The sequence below is a fragment of the Miniopterus schreibersii genome (genome assembly GCF_964146895.1).
Source record: "Miniopterus schreibersii genome assembly, chromosome: 2".
In the NCBI taxonomy this organism is placed as follows: domain Eukaryota; kingdom Metazoa; phylum Chordata; class Mammalia; order Chiroptera; family Miniopteridae; genus Miniopterus; species Miniopterus schreibersii.
In genome coordinates, this window is record NC_138102.1 from 102416533 (window position 1) to 102434770 (window position 18238).

General features: G+C 37.3%; 1 protein-coding gene across 2 annotated transcripts in view; it reads right to left on the minus strand.

The window, feature by feature from the left end:
- The window catches only part of WASF3 (WASP family member 3), a 121902-nt gene that overhangs the window by 15034 nt on the left and 88630 nt on the right, over window positions 1–18238 (minus strand). For both annotated transcript variants that reach the window (XM_081127184.1, XM_081127183.1), the window contains exons 4-6: window positions 6817–6951; window positions 4744–4897; window positions 1562–1679 (exon numbers count right to left, since the gene is read on the minus strand). In XM_081127184.1, coding sequence (XP_080983310.1) covers window positions 1562–1679; window positions 4744–4897; window positions 6817–6951 — 407 coding nt within the window. The remainder of the gene's footprint in view (window positions 1–1561; window positions 1680–4743; window positions 4898–6816; window positions 6952–18238) is intronic.

Here is an 18238-nt window from a genome sequence, read left to right on the forward strand (position 1 = left end):
GAATTTCTTTCCCTCTTTATGAGTTCCAGAGGGCTGCTTAATGTTTGTTTCCCCTACTCTATTGCAATCTCCATGAGGGTGGTAATTCTATCATTTTTACCACTGTTTATTCAGCATTTAAAGTCTTTTTTATAAAAAAGAATCATTATATAAATGACTGAATAAAAAATCCTTATCATATTTTTATGTGTTTGAAGAATGTGGAATGAAACAAAACTGCCAAGGAAATGACAACTAATTTTGATGACACAACAATCATACATAGATTGAGGCTGTTTCCCCCAAAGAACACTGGTGACAAAATTAAATATTTTTGCCAAAAGTATCACTGAGAAGGGAAACCTAGAGAGTAATTTGAAAGAACAGGCACAGTTTAAAGGAAATTGCTCTTATAAGCCCTGGGGTTTTGCCCTGTTACTACCAAGAGGTATGGGGATTGGGACCAACAAGACTTTAAGTAAATCTGTTTCTTTCCTGTCCCAGAGAATGGGGTCTTCCATTTCTTCACTTGAATACTTTGTAGTTTCTTAGCCTGACTACTCCTCCACTTGAGTACTCAGTAACTCTTCCAAGATTTCCCAGTTAATCCCAACCCACGAGCACAAGAAGGGAGGATGACTAACCAAGCCTCTGGAACTCTCTCCTAGAATTCAGTGGGGACATCTTACAGTCTGCAAACTGTTTTCATGTTTCCTGCCTTAAATCCTGATTTCAAATTTCAAATTCTCTTCCATCCCAAAGTGTCGCTCCTGCTGAGCCAAGACACTGAAATGCCCCCAAATCTTAAGGCCACAAACTCACAAAAAGGTAAGCGTTTCTCTTAACTAAAGCACTCTGTCAAGCAAACCAGGTGGTCATTTTTTTAAAAACATAGCTTACATATAAAACATCTTAGCAAATGTTAGCCTTTAGAGAATTAATTCTTCTCAGTGGCTTAAACCTAATTTCTGGGCCCCAAAGGAACAATTTTCAAAACAGAAGTCCCCACACCCGAGAGAATGGGCTCGTCCCTCCAGAGTGCGTACATGCAGCTGCCTCTCGGCCGCAGGCCTGCAGGGACCTTGCCCTCCACTACCCACCAAGGGAGCCTCATCCGTCCGTAAACACCATCCTCTGAGCCTGCAGATCACGTGCTTTTCAACCCAATATGAACAGCTCACCAAAGCATTAATTACAGCTAGGTGGCAACCCCATTATGAAGACAGCTTTAAAGCGACAGAAGCAGATCATTATTTCTGATATGGAATGTTGACTGCTTTATGAAATTTGAAAGAACAGAAGAAAAGTTCTAAAACATGGTTACAAACAAAACAAATTTTAGCCACTACTTCTGTGAAAGCGAAAGAAGTGTTAAGCACCAAATCCAGAGCATCTACTGAAAAACAGTATTGCTGTGTTAGACAGACTTGTCGGTATCTTCACGTATGAAGTACAATCTCTAAAAACCTCCATCACTAAATCCAACGTCTCAGCCATTCAAGTAAAGAAGTTACTGATTTCTTTCCAAACAAGAATCCACTTACACATTTATATGCGCAGTTCCCCTAATGGAATTATTTACCTTTTGACGCCTTTTCTCTTTCCTTTTGTCTTCTGTGTCCTGCAGCATTTTTTCTTTCCAGAGGTCAAAGAAATAGGAAGGATCAGTGTAGAATTTCAGCCCGTCCTTTTTATCATCTCTGTAAGTCCAGGTATTGCAAACAAGCCAAGGAAAAGGCTGTTAGATACCTTCATACGGGGTCAACATTCTCTTTTAACTCTGGAGATTATAGCATCTGCATGGGGCATTTTAACTGTCCTATACACTATTACATCCCTCAGATTTCCTTATTTGAAAAAAAAGTATAAACAGTCAAGAACAGCAACTTTTTCTAGAATTAGGTAAAAAGGTACTCTTGCAAATTTAGATTCAAATATAGAAAAGTGCTCCTAAATATCACAGTATGGCTCATAAATGGTAATAATACCTCAATTATTTCAGGAAATGTTCTGTTTAATTCAACAGGGGGCTACACACAGAAACAGATGGATTCTTTATACACACAATTTACTTTTACTCTGGAGTGTCCATGTTATGAGGATAAAGATTAGTAAGTACTCTGTCCCTTTTTCTCAACCAGGTTTGCCCAATAGCTAAAAATTCATTTAGGAAAGAACCAAAACATTCATGGTGTGTAAATGTAACTAAGAAAAACAGTGATGCAATATTTTTAAAGTGGAAGTAACCCACAGAGAAAATTCACTTGTATCCTCTTGATTTTCAAGCACTGCTATAATTACTATGATCTAGAGAATGTTCCAAGTCATTGTATAAGTTATTCACTTATCATAAATCCAATAGTAATGCAGCCTGCATGAATCTAAAGTTGTAGAATAAATCAATAGTAAATCTCAAACTAATCATGATATGAAATAAACAATCTATTCTATCAATGCTTTAAAAGTATCCGCCTATGGATTACCTTCAAGAGGAAGTAAAACACACTGCAAATCAGTATTTCACTAAGTCGTTTAAAGCACAGAGAGGAAGCAAAAATTAATAAATTAAGTATAGGAAAAAGTTTATACCCATATAGTCAAAGAAAGCTAAGTGAATTATTCCAGGGGCAAAGCAGTCTGTCCTTGCATCTCCTGCCCTGCCATGTTCCACAAGCTCCTAATCAAAGGATAAAGGCCTTAATCCCTGAGGGCTACTCTGGTCACTCTCTCTGAAAACCACTAACAAACCAGTGCACTGCACTATATACTTTAACCTTAGGTTACTTAAAATCCTTCCTTTCTTTTCCAAATTCCCTAATTGATAAGCAACCTGCATTATTAATAACATTAATAATTTCATTAATAACATTATTGTGAAAAACATAATTTGTTTCCCTAAATAATAGGCCTTCAATATAGATGATGATATAGAAAATCAGAGCATGAACTTGCTGCAAAATTTAAGATGTATAATAAAATGCACATTTTAAAAAATGGAGCAGAAACTTGCATAAGTTAACAAATGTTGATCTTGACATCAAAACATAAGCAGAAATGTCCTATGTTTATGGCAACTAAACACTTGATTTTTCAATCACATTGTAATTCTCATATATTAACTGTGCTGTGACAGTGTCATACTTAAGCTCAAATGCAAAAACTTTACATACCCAAAATACTACTGTACTGAGCAAAAAAGAAAAAAAACGAGAGAGAGGACTCAAGGACATGGACAACAGTGTGGTGATTGTGTGTGTGTGTGTGTGTGTAGGTGGAAGAGGACATAGAGGGGATACATGGTGATGGGAAAAATAAAAATAATTTAAATTACATTAAATTTTTTTAAAAAGTAGATCTGAATTGGCACTGCTATTCTTAAACAAAGACATTTTTATTTTCTATAAAACTAAATATACACATACAATATATATGAAAGTCAACTGTTTTTATGCCATTAAAAATTTTAAATCACCATAAATATTTCATCTTGATCTCGATTATTCAAATATAAGTGGTTAGTTGAATTTCCTGTGTTTTTTCCTTTAGTGAGGTTTCTTAGGAAAATTTTAGTAAGCAAGCCCTTGTGGCTCCCAGTGCCTAAGTAAAATTGACATTATTGCCAAAAAATGCCTACTGAACACAAGCAAAATTACAAGTTAGAACATCAGGCTTACAATAGCACTACTTACATATATCATTAATTTTAAATCAGCATGCTAAAGCCTCCAGAAAAGTATACTTGTTTCTTAGAAAAACATGGCATCTTGCTCCTCTCCGTGAGCATGTCCATGGGCGCTCACACTTCTTGAGAGAACCTTCCTCCCAGTGCTGAGAGAAAGGGGTGTAGTGTGAACTGCTGCTTTCCCAGCAGAGCTGTAGGTCCAAACTCTGACTCTTGGACCATGAGGAGGGACAGGAATTCAGACCAAGAAAAACTCTCGGCACCCTTTGAGAAAGCAGTAAATGGAAGCACAGAACTCACTGAATTCTGCAAGGCCTGGGCAGGAGCATCACCCACAGGGCTAACCCCGAGGGCCGTGAGGACCACTCCCCACCACAGCCTGCTCAGCAGGGGCCGCAGGAACGAGCGCCACAGACGGGTCAAAAGATGGGACAGGGACTCGATGTGCAATGAGAAAGCATATGAAAAAGGGAGACAGGAAAGAAAGTGACAGAAAATATGGAAAGAAAGCACTGATGTGGGAGGTAGCACAGGTGCTGTAAAAAAGTATTTTTAGTTTCTTAATGTTAATTTTTTGCACTACTTATTTTTCATTCTTTTTCTTGGAAGTCTGGTCCTAATAATGTGTCCTACCATTTTACAATAACAGAAAGCTAATTTGTTGACTGTATTTTCACTCCTGAAAACTCCTAATGCTGCAGGATACATTTTTCTAAATTAAATAACAAGCGCCCCTGCAGAGCTGAAATGCTGAGTTAGCTTGCTGCATGACAGCTGAACTGCGCAGTCCCTTCAGAGCTGACGCTGACTCTGAGGCGCGACATAACCACACACAACATGAATGCGCTCACTTCCACTTAAGATGTTTACATTGAAAAGCTAAAATTAGAATTCACACTTTTCTTGGTAGGCTTATCTGTATTTCGAAATACTAAAGCTTTAACAATTCTGTACCAATGACTAATTTCACCGCCTGTAATACTGTAGTTCTTATTGTCAAAGTTCGGAAGATACTTTCACAGCACTGTCGCCCTCTTCCAACTCAGCTGCACTGACAGGGCCCTGGAACGCCTGAGCCATACCTGTAGGGCGTGAGAATGTTCAGAGGAGGTGGTTTATCACTCTGGTTGTAGATGTCAGCAACAGGGTTAGGAATGCTGTTCTTTGAAACCACCTGCTGGTCTTGGACTGTGGAACTTTTGAAAGCTTTTTTCATGTTGATATCCTGTAGTGACACTATTTAGAGAAAAGTCCCCAAGTTGAATAATATAAAAGTATTTAAACTGTTTAGAAATAAGTATAATTTGAGTCACAATCATAAACATCTCCTAGAATAACCAAATACTGTTTTTCATTAAAAAACATGCTGAAGCGGCATGTTGTGTTCCTTCCCTCTTATCAATCACAGTGATCTCTATGAAGTCATGTCTTTCTCTTTTGCAGTGATGTAATTACTTCATTGAACCTAATGTTACAGCATCATTCTTTATTTAAATACTATTCATTGGAAATCACACAGAAATATGAGTATAAAAGTCATGTAAATACATAGATTTGCACATCCTGGGGGTGGGGGTGGGACTTGAACAGTTAATACCAGTTTAATTATAATACATGTAGGAAAGACTTCTGCAGAAAATTTTAAAACTGCAACAAAAGGCATTAAGTTTTTCTGACACTATCATTAAGGAGAGACAGCAAAGCTTTCCAACATAAAGTCCTAGAAATTAAGTAGCCTGATATAAAATTATACTAAGGAATAAGAAAATCAGGGCTGATTATATTTACTTCTTGTGTTTGTACAACTTTACTTTTCATGTATTTACTCATCTGACTTTGACACAAGCTTTTTGAGGCGAGCTTGACCAATGGAACTGAGACTTAGGATATACTGTAAAATCTCATGGAATTTAAGCTACAGGTTATCCTTTTCCAGTGTAAGGTTTATCACAAGAATTTCCATTGTGAGACAGAGAGAACAAACACCTAAAGGAAGAGAAGTAAATATTTAAAAATCACTTTGATACCAATTTGAAAAGTGAATGATTGATTTAAGACGTTAAAAACTCCTTCTCTGAAAAAATCAAGTAGGTATTAAAATTTTAGTTTTTTAAAAATAAACGATAAATTTAAAAAATCAGATTAAAAAGAGCATGCCTCTAGCTTGACCATATTGTTGGAAAAGTCACTAAGAATGCTTATATAATGGATATTAAAATTTCAGTGTTCTACATTTTTGTTCAATCTCTAATAGTAATTTAATTCTGACCTTTGAAAAAGACATGAGGATGAGTAAATATTTTTTTTAATGAGAGATGAATTCCACATTAAAAAAAACCTTCACTTTTTATTAATACTACTATTATAGGTCTAGTAGAAAAATCAGATACTAGGATCATTTTAATGCAATAAGAGAAACAGTAACTACCATTATGTAAAGGTAAAAATAATTTTTAATCTGAACATTTTTCTCAAAGTAAAAATGAAATGGCATTTCTTATACCTTTTTTACAGATTTTTCCCCAGTCTAATCTCAATCCTTCATTCAAAAGATATAGAAAGTGAAGTTTTAAAAAGGAATTGAGTTTTAATTTTGTTGAAACTACCACAACTACACAGTGCTTGCCAATATGAACATTATTTTAAGAACCTGAGTCCTAAAGGCTTTCAGTAAATGCTGTTGCTGAAAAGGTAAACCACCAAGATTATTTACAGGCATCAACCTTAACAAGAATACAGGGTAGAAGCCTTTATTCACTCTGTCGCACTCTGCATGTATAACCCTCCCTCTTAGTTGGACCATACCTTTGGATTGATTCTGTAATTTTTAGGTAATAAAGTATCTTTAAAATAACTACTAATAACCTAAATTAGGACTACTAATAATGAAAGCATTCAAAGAATCTTTTAAAACAAATACTACATGTGTAATTAAAAAAAAAAAAGAATATGGCATATGAGACAGACGGGATATGAATCTTTTAATTGCTAATTAACCCAAGTTGTGGGTTGTTCCCCCTCACTATTTTTCTAGCAAAAGACAAGATGAAGTATCAGCCTAGTACCCCAAGGAAAAAGCAGTAACTGCCCTGCAATTAATTACTACCATCTTGTCAAGATCACTGCTAGCTCACTGCTTTCGTGCAATTACCTACCCTCTTCCACTGTCGAATCCAGCTGGGTAACTTTGACAGCAAGGCGATCAATTCTGTCTTGAAGAGAATTTGCTCTGATGTAAAAGTTGTTAGCCTCATTAAACAACTCACCAAATATGTCTTCAGCATGTTTGCCTATAAGAGAAAATGAATGGAGAGAGCCATCTGTTAAGAACTGCTGAGGCGGCCTTCACACATTCTCACCAACACTGATTACTGTCAACACGGGATTTGGTGCAAATGATTATAAAAATAGAGTGACACAGTCAGGGGCCTTTAGAAGTTTTGAAAATTTATTAGGATTGTTCACACGTATCTGAAATTGACCCAACATTGTAGAATTTTAAAATACCCCAGATAAGTACAGAATTTTTATTTAATTGCTACATGAACTATTATGCAAGTTGTTTCCCATTAAATTAAACTTCTTTGGAAAAAAATTACTCTGATTTTGCATTCTTTGCGTATAAATAGAATCTCAGGACCTAAACTTTCCTTTTACTTCCAAGGATAAATCTCGTGGGTTCAATCTTGGTGTTGTACATTCATTTTAATGAAATCCAGCTTATCAATAAATCATATTGGTTTCTAAATTCAGGATTTTATCTTATTCACAATTAGAAACATTAGGTATCTCACACTGTGCCTAACACTTTCCAGTGGCATTAAATTGTTCTAATTCATATTTTGAAATCTAGGTATATAGTGCTGACTCTGGAACTCTCCAAACTCAGCATTTTGAATTTTGAGTTAAATTTTTCTGTAGGGATCACCTCTACATTCTTCTGAGTGCTAGACACAACTACTTAATACATTTCTGAAAATCTGACAGGCAAGATAGGAATCAGATCTGTCTATGTTGACTTTCCAAGTCCTACCCCCACTCCTTTATTCATTCAACATTTAGCAACTGCCTACTCTGAGTATGCCAGGCATATGTGTATCCTATCTCCTCTGACAGAGAAACTTCCTTTTTAAGAGAAACTTCCTTTTTAAGAACAGTGTTAGGCTCACAGCAAAGTTTAGCAGAAAGCAGAATTCCTGCATACCCGTCCCACACATGCACAGCCCCCCACTATTAACATCCAGCACCACAGTGGTACATTTGCTCTAACTGATGAACCCACACTGACACAGCAGCTGCATCCAAAGTCCAGTTTACACTGGGGTTCAATCTTGGTGTTGTACATTCATTTTAATGAAATCCAGCTTATCAATTATTTATTTCATTTGTCACACTTTGGTGTTATATCTAAAAAATCATCACTGTAGGTCAATTAGATTTTCTTCTATGTTCTCTTCTAGTTTTATAGTTTTATATTTAGGTCTGTGGTCCATTTTGAGTTAATTCTTGGGAAGGGCATAAGGCCTTTGTTAAGACTTAACATTTCTTTTATTTGCATATTCTATCAATTTGTCACTCAAATGAGAAGAGAACCTGAACCTTCCAGAAAAAAAAACTTACTTGGAGCCAGAATAACCATTACCTTTTCATAGTGTTTCACGGTGCTCTCACATCCACTTTCCACACTCTCGGCTGTAATCCACAAGGCCGTACACCTACATCTACAAGAGTGAGAACTGCTCTGTCTATTCAGAGCTGTAGCCCTAGCCTAGAGCAATGCCTCCTGGCACTCACCTGTTCAATGAATTAGTGACCTCCAGAGGTAAACAGGGAGGTATTGCTTTCACTTTCCAGATGAGCAAACAGCAGCAGAAATATGGTCTGTTCAAATCTCATGACTAGTAAGTGGGAGAAATAGATGAAACAAAAACTTGGTCTTCTAACTTCTCATTCCCTGCTCTTATATATTTTCCTGAACTGCCTTGGCTAGCAATGAGCAACTTCCATGAATTATTTCAGGCCATGAGACACTGATAATTTCCTGTTTACTTAATAAAATGAACTAAAATATTTTTCTGCTTAAATGGTTACTTATAGACATTAGATAAGTATTTATGAATTTAAATTAGTATGATTCTGTAAATTCTAATAGTGTAACTGTCTTAACAAGAGGAACTTTCTAGTAAAATACGAGAGCAATAAAGAAATCAATAAAAACACGCGCCCCCCAGTTGAGCAGTAAAATGTTTTTCCTGAAGTCATGTATCCACAGCATGAGCCTCTGGAGGCACTTAAAGTTCTGCCAACACTTCCCACTCCCACAATATACAAAAAATGGTTCCTAAAAGGCAAGTAAATAGTCTTCACACAAATTATGTTTTTAAACACTATAGCTAGATGTGCTATCCAGAATTAATGCTTGTTTGCTGCCCTATAACTCTTTCCTGAGCGCTGGACCTGTGTATCTAATCTCCTGTGTTAACATCCATGTCCAATTCTGTACAAGTTCTAATATGAACTGATTTTCACATTAACTCCAACCTGCATGCCCATGTTGAAAGGCATCAACCATCCAAAAGGAAGCCTGAGGAAGAAATGGAGCCATCTGTGGCTGCTCCCTCCCTCTACAGCTCACTGAACACCAAATCCAGTCACTTCTATCCCCACCATCCTCTTAGCTCTGACCCTCCTGCTTCTCTCCCTAGTTACATCAATAGTTTTTTTTTCTACTTTCAAGTTCACCTGCACCCTTAAATCCAACTCATCACACTGCTGCCAAATGATCTTTGCAAAAGAAAGACCTGACTGGATCCTTCCTATTTAAACCTCTCATTGCTGGTTCCATCATTTCTAGATAAGATCTAAGCCTCTGAGCAGGATACGGAAGGCCTTGGGCATCTCACTTCAGTCCTTTCTTTGTATCCAGTCAGAAGAACAACTCGAAGCCCTTAAACCCATCCCACTTTCTCACAAATCCTGTTACTCCTCTGCATTTTCAAGTCCCTTCTATGTCTTGTCATTTCACTCAGAAAAAAGCCAAAGGCCATATAAGGGCTTATAAGGTCCTAGGTGTTCTATCTCCATTTACCCCGGTGGCCTCATTGGCCAATTACCCTCTCCCTGGAATTCCAACTACACTGGCTCCTCCCTGTTTCTCAAGCATGCCAATCATATCCCTTCTCCCCAGGCTTTTGCATTTCCTGTCCCTGCTGCCTGGATCATTTTAGTCCCAGAGAGTCACAGGGCTTGCTCCCTCACCTCATCCAGGTCTACCCAAATGTCACCTTCTAAGTGACTTTCTCTAGCAAACTTAGCTAAATTGCAATTACCTCACCACACACACACACCCCTTAGCCCTTCCCTGCTCTATTTTTCTCCTTAGCACTTACCATCACTTGTACTTATTCATCTTGTTTCCTGCCTGTCTCCTTCCACTAGATTATACGATACAAGGGGACAAAGACTCTCCTCTGTTCTGTGCATTGCTGAACCAATCCCCAAGGTCTGGCTTAGAGTAGGTGCCTCAAAACATTTTGGAATAAATGAATAAAAATGTGTTAAAATCAACCCTTCAGGATATAGAGTAGGGTGTGTAAGATCAGGTGCCACCCTCTGTGTTCTCACAATATGCCAAGTATACCTCAATCACAGGACTCAGCACAGAACTCTAATCTTGTCTATTTACATAAGATCTTTGAAGGGATGAGCTATGCCTCTTATATGTGCATTGTGCTGAGCCAGTACCGAGGACTTCTAGAATAAAAAACACAGCGTCTATACCAGTGTTTTCTTGTTAACAAGTACACAACCAACAAATGCTCCCTGCACAAGTAAGTTAGGGAAATGCTGGGCTGAAAAGATTAAACATGTTTCTGTGCTATATCTCAAAAGTTCTAATATGCTAATGTGTATTAGGAATCTGCAAGAGAAGCAACTAGCGTACCATGTTTTTAAACTGACTGGGCCTGGAAACACCTAGGAACATCTTTCAGAACTCCTGTTTTATGAAGCCCATTGGGGAAATGCCTGCCCGTTCAACCTGATGATCTGGAGACAAACACTTGTTCCAAATGCTTTATATCCAAGTCTGCCCCTAATTTATTTTGAATGTCAGACATGGTTAAAATGTAACCAACTAATTTTTGTTTTCCTAGTTGATCATTCATAGCTTTAAAGAGTTATTCCAGTGCAACTCCAAAAAAATCCCATTCCTTTCCTTTCAGCTATGCAGAAAACTAATTAACAGGGACAGCATATGTCACAAGAATGTGGGAGTGTACAAAAGTCTCTTGCAAAAGTTACATTGGCATTCTCAAAGCACAACTATGGTTAAGAACTACACTCTGGGAGACACTGTATAAGTTGAAAAGGATACATAACAAGTGCCTTCTACCTTCAGTGCTTAACCCTATTTGAAAAACTATACATGTGTGTGCTTGAAACTACACCCCCACTGGAAGTTCTCGATTTATTTAAAAAAGCACACACAGAAATTAAAGACTTCATATTTAATCTTTTGACAGTAGCTGAAAGCTGACAAGTGACTAAAGAGAAGAATACTGAAGGAACTATATTTACTGATGAACAAGAATGAAGTGTTGCAATTACAGTATTCAGTTTTGCGAATAGCAACTTATTTGAAAAGCTTGATTTTACTCTTTCAATGGCACGTCCATTAATAGCTAAACTAAAATAATTCTGAATTGAAATGAAGACCACATTGAGATAAGTGCAATTCATTCATTTTTTGCTGACCAAGAATCTTCGTATGGATTTGTCAGGCTCATTGTAAACTTGTGTCCAAGTATGTCAGGTTGAGAAGAATGCCTCCAAACTACCAAAGCAAAAAATTATGCATGTATTTTCAATTGCATTTGAAAGTGAAGGTTCACCGAAAACAACCAGTATGTTTGTTATGAGTCCTTTCTGTGGAACACGAAACCACTCATGACAAGGTGCTTCAGGAATTTTAATACACACATCTAGTACCTAGCTCTTGGTTTGTTAAGATTTTGGCTTTTTATTCTTCACTAAAAGGAAGTAGGCTTCTTGGAAAAATGACTGGATCGAGGGCTGAAGATGAAAAAACACAAGATGAGCTTAGACTATCTTGCTGTACTTTCCTAAAAAAAAGTGAAGAAGGGGGGGCGGTGAAGGGGTCAAAGGGGGAAAAAGGGGACATCTGTAATACTTTCAACAATAAAGATAAATTTTCAAAAAAAGTACTCAGAGTGGTGGGGACATGTCAAAAGGGAACAAGAACCCGGCTGGTGTGGCTCAGCGGTTGAGCATCAACCTATGAACCAGGAGATCGAGGTTTGATTCCTCGTCAGGGCACATGCCTGGGTTGTGGGCTTGATCCTCAGTAGGGGCCATGCAGGAGGCAGCTGATCAATGATTCTCTCTCATTATTGATGTTTCTATCTCTCTCTCCCTCCCTCTCTTTCTCTCTGAAATAAAAATATATATTTTAAAAAGAAAGGACACTGGAGCCTGCCTGAAAGGGCTCCAACTGGCCAAATCTGGGAAAATGTGAGCATCAAAATGAGTAATAAAGACAATGGATTATAACCCAGACAATAAAGTAAGAATCTATAAGTCCGTACTGATACAACTAAACAAATGAATAATCGGGAAAGAAGTGAAAGTACTTACAGCAGAATTTCAACTAATAAATGTAGAAGAAATTATGGAATGACAAAAATCACCATTCTTGAACTATTACAAAAAGTGTTTTGAGCAAGAATCATCAATGGATGCTCAGACTAGTGAGGAGAAGTGGGATGGGGACAGGAGATTACAGTCACAACGTGTGTCCTGGTAAGGAGATAATTATATAGGGGCAAGGGGGGGGGCTTTACATTAGAAAATCCTATGGACAAAACGTTAACCAAGGATCAAAGTAAACGTGGGCACTTATGGGACAAGCAGATAATCTGTGCTTCCTGATAAAATGCACTGTGGACGATGTCTCATTACTCTGTGATTGTCCTGCCAATACCTTACATCTAATCGTGAGGAAACATCAGAAGATACAAACCAAGGGACAGAATAAATGCTGGTTCCCTTTAAAAATGTCAAGTCACAAAAGATTGAGAACTGTTCTAGATTAAAGGAGATATAGTTATTAACATGTATGTACATAAGTATGTATGTATACACGCACACATATATTAGGGGGAGGCAGGAGAAAAGAGAGTAGGAGAAAAAGACAGGAGTCTCTGAGAAAAAAAATGAGGTAAAAATAATATACGGGTGAAAGTTTATGAGAATTCTTTGTACTGTTTTTGAGCTTTGTGTAAAACTGATATGTCAAAAAAGTTTAAAAAGAGACTTTTTTACAGTACTTGAAATGAAGTCCAGTTGCTACTGACATGTCACAACAAGTCACAATTAGTGAGCCCTAATTTTTTTTCTTTTTAAAGTATTTTTTTCTACTATGAAAGCAATCCATGATTATAAGAAATATAGAAAAAAAAGAAAAGTAAACAATAGGAAAAACAGCCCAAAGTCCAATCTAAAGTATCTACTAACATTTTTATTTGTCTTCTGTTGTTTTAGAAGTCTGTGAAAAGTCAAAAACCCCAGTGTATACCCTGATTCTTTTAAATGTCATTGTGAGTATAAATATAATACATGCTCATGGTAGAATATTTGGAAAACTCAGGAAAATAAAAGAAATGCCACCCATAGTTAACTGCAGTGAACTTTTTAATATACTCTTTACAATACTCTAAGCATTTTATAAGAACTAAGATAACAAATGTTGGTTATTAAGTATCTGCTGCCAGTTTATTCAGCAAATATTTATTAAGCACTATGTACCAAGCACTTACAGACACCAGTGAACACAGCCACAAAGCTTATATCACGCACAGACAGTGTCACATGGTGATAAGCGTCATGAAGAGAGTAAGACGGTAAGGGACTAGAGAGTGGTAGGAAGTGGTGGCATTCAGGCGGTCACCAAAGGCCACGTAAGGTGATAAGGGAACTACATGAATATCTGGGGGAAGAACGTTCCAGGCAGCATCGAAGAGGCCAATATGGCTGGAGCCCAGTGAGTGGAGGGAAAAGTGGTGGCAGAAGACAGGGAAAGAAACATCGTTCCCTTTAGGGGCGGGCGACTAGAGCGAAGCAGAGGTCAGGCAAGGCTGCTGCAGAGCAGTGGGAGGCCGCGGTGGCTTGGACTAGAACAGCAGCAGTGGAGGTGCTAACAAGTACACACATTTGGTACGTTACTGTGAAGATGTCTGGTATGAGAGAAAGAAGAGACAAGTGAAAAGCAAGTGGGAGAGCAGAGTTCCCATTTGCTAACAGATGGGGGGGCGGAGAAGAAAGGAATCATTAATTCTGTATTAGGTATGCTGAGCTGAGATGCCTGTTGGAAATCCAAGCGAAGACACCCAGTATATACAAGTTTGAAATCTAGGAGAGAGGTATGAACTGAGGACACAAATTTGGAAGTCTCAGAGTAAAGATAGTATTTCAAGCCATGGGACCGATGTGGACAGGAAGAGGCAGCCAAGACTGCCAGGGACCCAGCCCTGGAGCACTCCAACATGCAGAGTTGGGAAGGTCGTCAAACCAGACTAAGAAAGAGCGTGTGAAGTAGGAGAAACGCCACGCGTGCAGGCACGGAAACCAGGTGAAGGAAGTTTCTCCAGAGTCAAATGCCACCAATGCATCAAGTAACAAGACAGAGAATGCACACCGGATTTGGCAACATGAACACAGATGTCACTGGTAACAGTGACAAGCGGTTTCAAGAGTGGATGGGACAAAACTTTAATGAGGACAAGAGACAATGAGGGAAGTAAGGGCAGTGGGGATATGAATGGTTCTTAAGGAATCTTGCTGTGAAGGGGAGCAAGAAATGGGTCCCCAGGTGAAGAATGATCTCAGGTTTATTTAGTTTGAAGATTTCTCAACACGCTCCTATCTAGTAGGAATCCTGTAGACAGGGGCACAGATGACGCAGGGGAGAGAAGGCCGATGGATGAGCATGAGGGCGAGAGTTCAGCGCTTTAGGTAGAAATATAAACAGACCATTTTAAGGTAGGTACAGATACAGATTAGATTTGGCAGGAGCAGGACGTTTTGCTTTCCCCTGACTACTTTTATTTTCCCAGTGAAATGAGAAGAGCAAGGCCATCGGTGACAGGAAGTTTGAGGCGGGATGGGAGGATAAGAAACAGGCAGGAAAAACCAATTAATGCAAATTACAGCAGGACTCCCGCGAAACACTGAGAGCTCACTGAGGAATGTGCTAGTAATTTTAAACCTTTCTTCTTTTCTAATATAAGCATTTAAAGCTACAAATTTCCCTCTAAGCACTTCTGCAACCAAATCCCACAAACACATTGGTATTTTGTGTGCTCATTACCACAGTCAGAAATAGTTTCTTATTTCCTTTTTTATTTCTTCTTTGACCCAAGGATTATTTTAAAAGATATTGCTTTGTTTTCCAATATGTGAGAATTATCTAAAATGATTATTATAATTATTACCTCATCATCATTATACTCTTCATGATATCCATCTTTTCAAATGGATCACTATATGGCCAAGCGTATGTTTCACTTTGGCGAACATTCCACGTCAACGTTAAGAAAATGTGGGGGAGTTTAGTGTTCTATAAAGGGCAATTAAGTCACATTGGTTGGTAATGTGGTTCAAACCGTCCATATCCTCACAGATTTTTTTGTCTATTTGTTCCATCAATTACTGAGAGGATTTTGTTAAAATCTCCAACTATGATTCTGGGCTTCTTTATTTCTCCCTTTGGTTCTATTTTTACTCTATGTACTTTGGAGCTCACTAATTAGGTATATATACATTTAAGATGGTTTGTTTTGATAAATTAACTCTTGTATCGCTATGAAATGTTCTTCACCTCCCTTTTATATTCTATTTGATATTAATATAGCCACATAAGCTTTCTTATGTTTTGTGTTTACATGGTGTTTTTCAGTATTTTCTTTAAATCTGTGTCTTCATCCTTAAAATGCATGCATGTTAGTCTTGCTGTTATATTTAGCCTAATAAGCTCTGCCTTTTAAGTAGAATGTTTAAAATGTTTCCATTTATAGCAATTATTGATACGGTTGGGTTTAATTCTATTATCTGGGTATTGGTTTTCAGTTTGTCCTTTCTGTTCCTTGTTCTTAAACAAATAGATATAATATATAATTTTTAATCATCTTTCTGGTGATCTTTATTCCTTCTTGCAGAACCAAGCTACCATCTGGTTTCATTCCCTTCAGACTAAAGAATTTCTTTTTTAGCATTTTTTTTTGTAGTACAAGTCTGCCAAAGACTAATTTCCTCAGATTTTCTCTAAATAAAAATGTCTTTATTTCACTTTCATTTTTGAAGGGAATTTTCACTAGTTATAGAATTATAGAATGACAATTATTTTCTTTTGTCACCGTATTCACTGTTTCCTGGTTTCCACTGTTTCTGATTATTAAGTCAGCTGTCATTCTTAACATTGTTTCCCCCTTTTATTTCCTCCTGCTTTTAAAATTTTTTCTTTATCGTTGTTCCTTTAGCAATATTATTATGATGTTACTAGATATGTTTTTCTTTAATTTATACTTCCTGAAATTTGCTGAACTTCTTGGATCCATTTGGTCGATATCTATCATCAATATTCAAAAATTCTCATCCATATTTTTTCTGCTCCATTCTCCTCTCCTCTTCTTCTGGAGCTCCACATACAGATGTGTTAGACCATTTGATATTGTCCCATATTTTGAATGCTGTTATTTTTTTTATTTTTTGTCTCTTGGTAATCAGTTTGGATAATTCCTATTGACTTGGTCTCCGAGTTTACTAATCCCTTCTGCTTATGTCCTGTCTGCTATTAGGCCATTAAGTGAATTATTTCTGGTACTGTATTTTTCAGTTCTAGTATTTCTTTTCTTAATAGTTTCCATTTCTCTGTTGAAATTCCCTATTTCTTCATGCATGTTGTTAACCTTGTTATTCTTAGAATTTCCCTCTCTCTGCTCATGTCACCCATCTGTTCTTGAATATTGTCTACTTTTTCATTAGAGCCCTTAGCATATTAATCATATTTATTTTAAATTAATGGGTTGATAATTCCAACATCCCTGCCACATCTCAATCTGATTCGGATGCTTATTCTGTCTCTAAACTATGGTGGGATTTTTTTGCCTTTTAATTTAATTAAAAGCCAATCATGATATGTAGAAGGACCTGGGGTATGGTAGCCTTTAGTGATGTTTTGGGAAGGTATGGGGAGAGACAGTGTTCTATAGTCCTATGACTTTTCCCCCCAGCTTTATTGAGGTATAATTGACAAATAAAATGTGATGATTTTATATGCATAAATTGTGACATGATTACCACAATCAAGTTAATTAACACATCTACCTATAAATACTCACTCAAATGCACAACAATCATTAAGCTCAGGCTTCATTATCTAGTTGGAAAATCCTCATCACCCATCCAAGCATACCTCTGTTCTCATTAATTGAATGTGTACAACTGAGAATTGTAAAGGGAAGTTAACCTCTTAAAATGACATTATCATCATATGTATGTAAACCCATGTGCTTTATCTTTAAAAAAACAAAAACAAAAAACACATCACTGCCCTGGCCAGTGTGGCTCAGTGGTTAGAGCATCAGCCCATGCACCGAAGGGTTGAGGGTTTGATTCCTGGTCACAGGCAGGTACCTGGGTTGCAGGTTCCATCCCTGCCCCAGTCAAGGTGTGAGCGGAAGGCGACCAATTGATGTGTCTCTCTTACACTGATCTCTCTCTCTCTCTTTCTCTTACTCTCCCCCTTCCTCCCTCCCTTCCTCTCTCTAAAAATCAATGGAAAAAATATGCTCAGGTTAAGGATTAACAAACAAAAAACTCACAGCATCACTTCACAGGGTTTTTTTGTAAGAACACTTATAGTCTACTACTCTCTTAACAATTTTCCAATATACAACATAGTATTTTAAATTATAGTCAGCTTGCTGTACATTGGATTCCAAGATCTTGTTCTTCTTATAACTGAAGGCTTCTACCCTTGACCAGCATCTCTCACCCCACACCGTACCCCACAGCTCCTCCCCTGGTAATAACCATTCTACTCTCTGTTTCTATGAGTTTGTCTTTATTTTTAGATTCTACATATAAATAAAATCATGTAGTGTTTGTCTTTTTCTGTCTTATTTCACTTAGCATAATATCCTCTACACTCGTCCATGTCACAAATGGCAGGATTTCCTTCTTCCTTGTTGCTTAACAATATTCCATTGTGTGTGTGTGTGTGTATGTTTTATAGTGATAGTAGTAGTAGTAATAATAGTAGTTCCCCCTTACCCGAGATTTCACTTTCCACGGTTTCAGACTGAAGTAGACAATGTTTATTCCTATAAAAGGGCCTGCTTCATGGAAAAATACTACTTTAGGCTGCTGATAATCACAATCATGTACCTGATATGACAGACCATACTAAATTTTTAGAAAAATATTAAAACCCTTAAAATCTTCCTTCAAAGTTTTTAGATGATATGCTGTAAAAGCGTAAATCAAAACAATCAGAAAAAT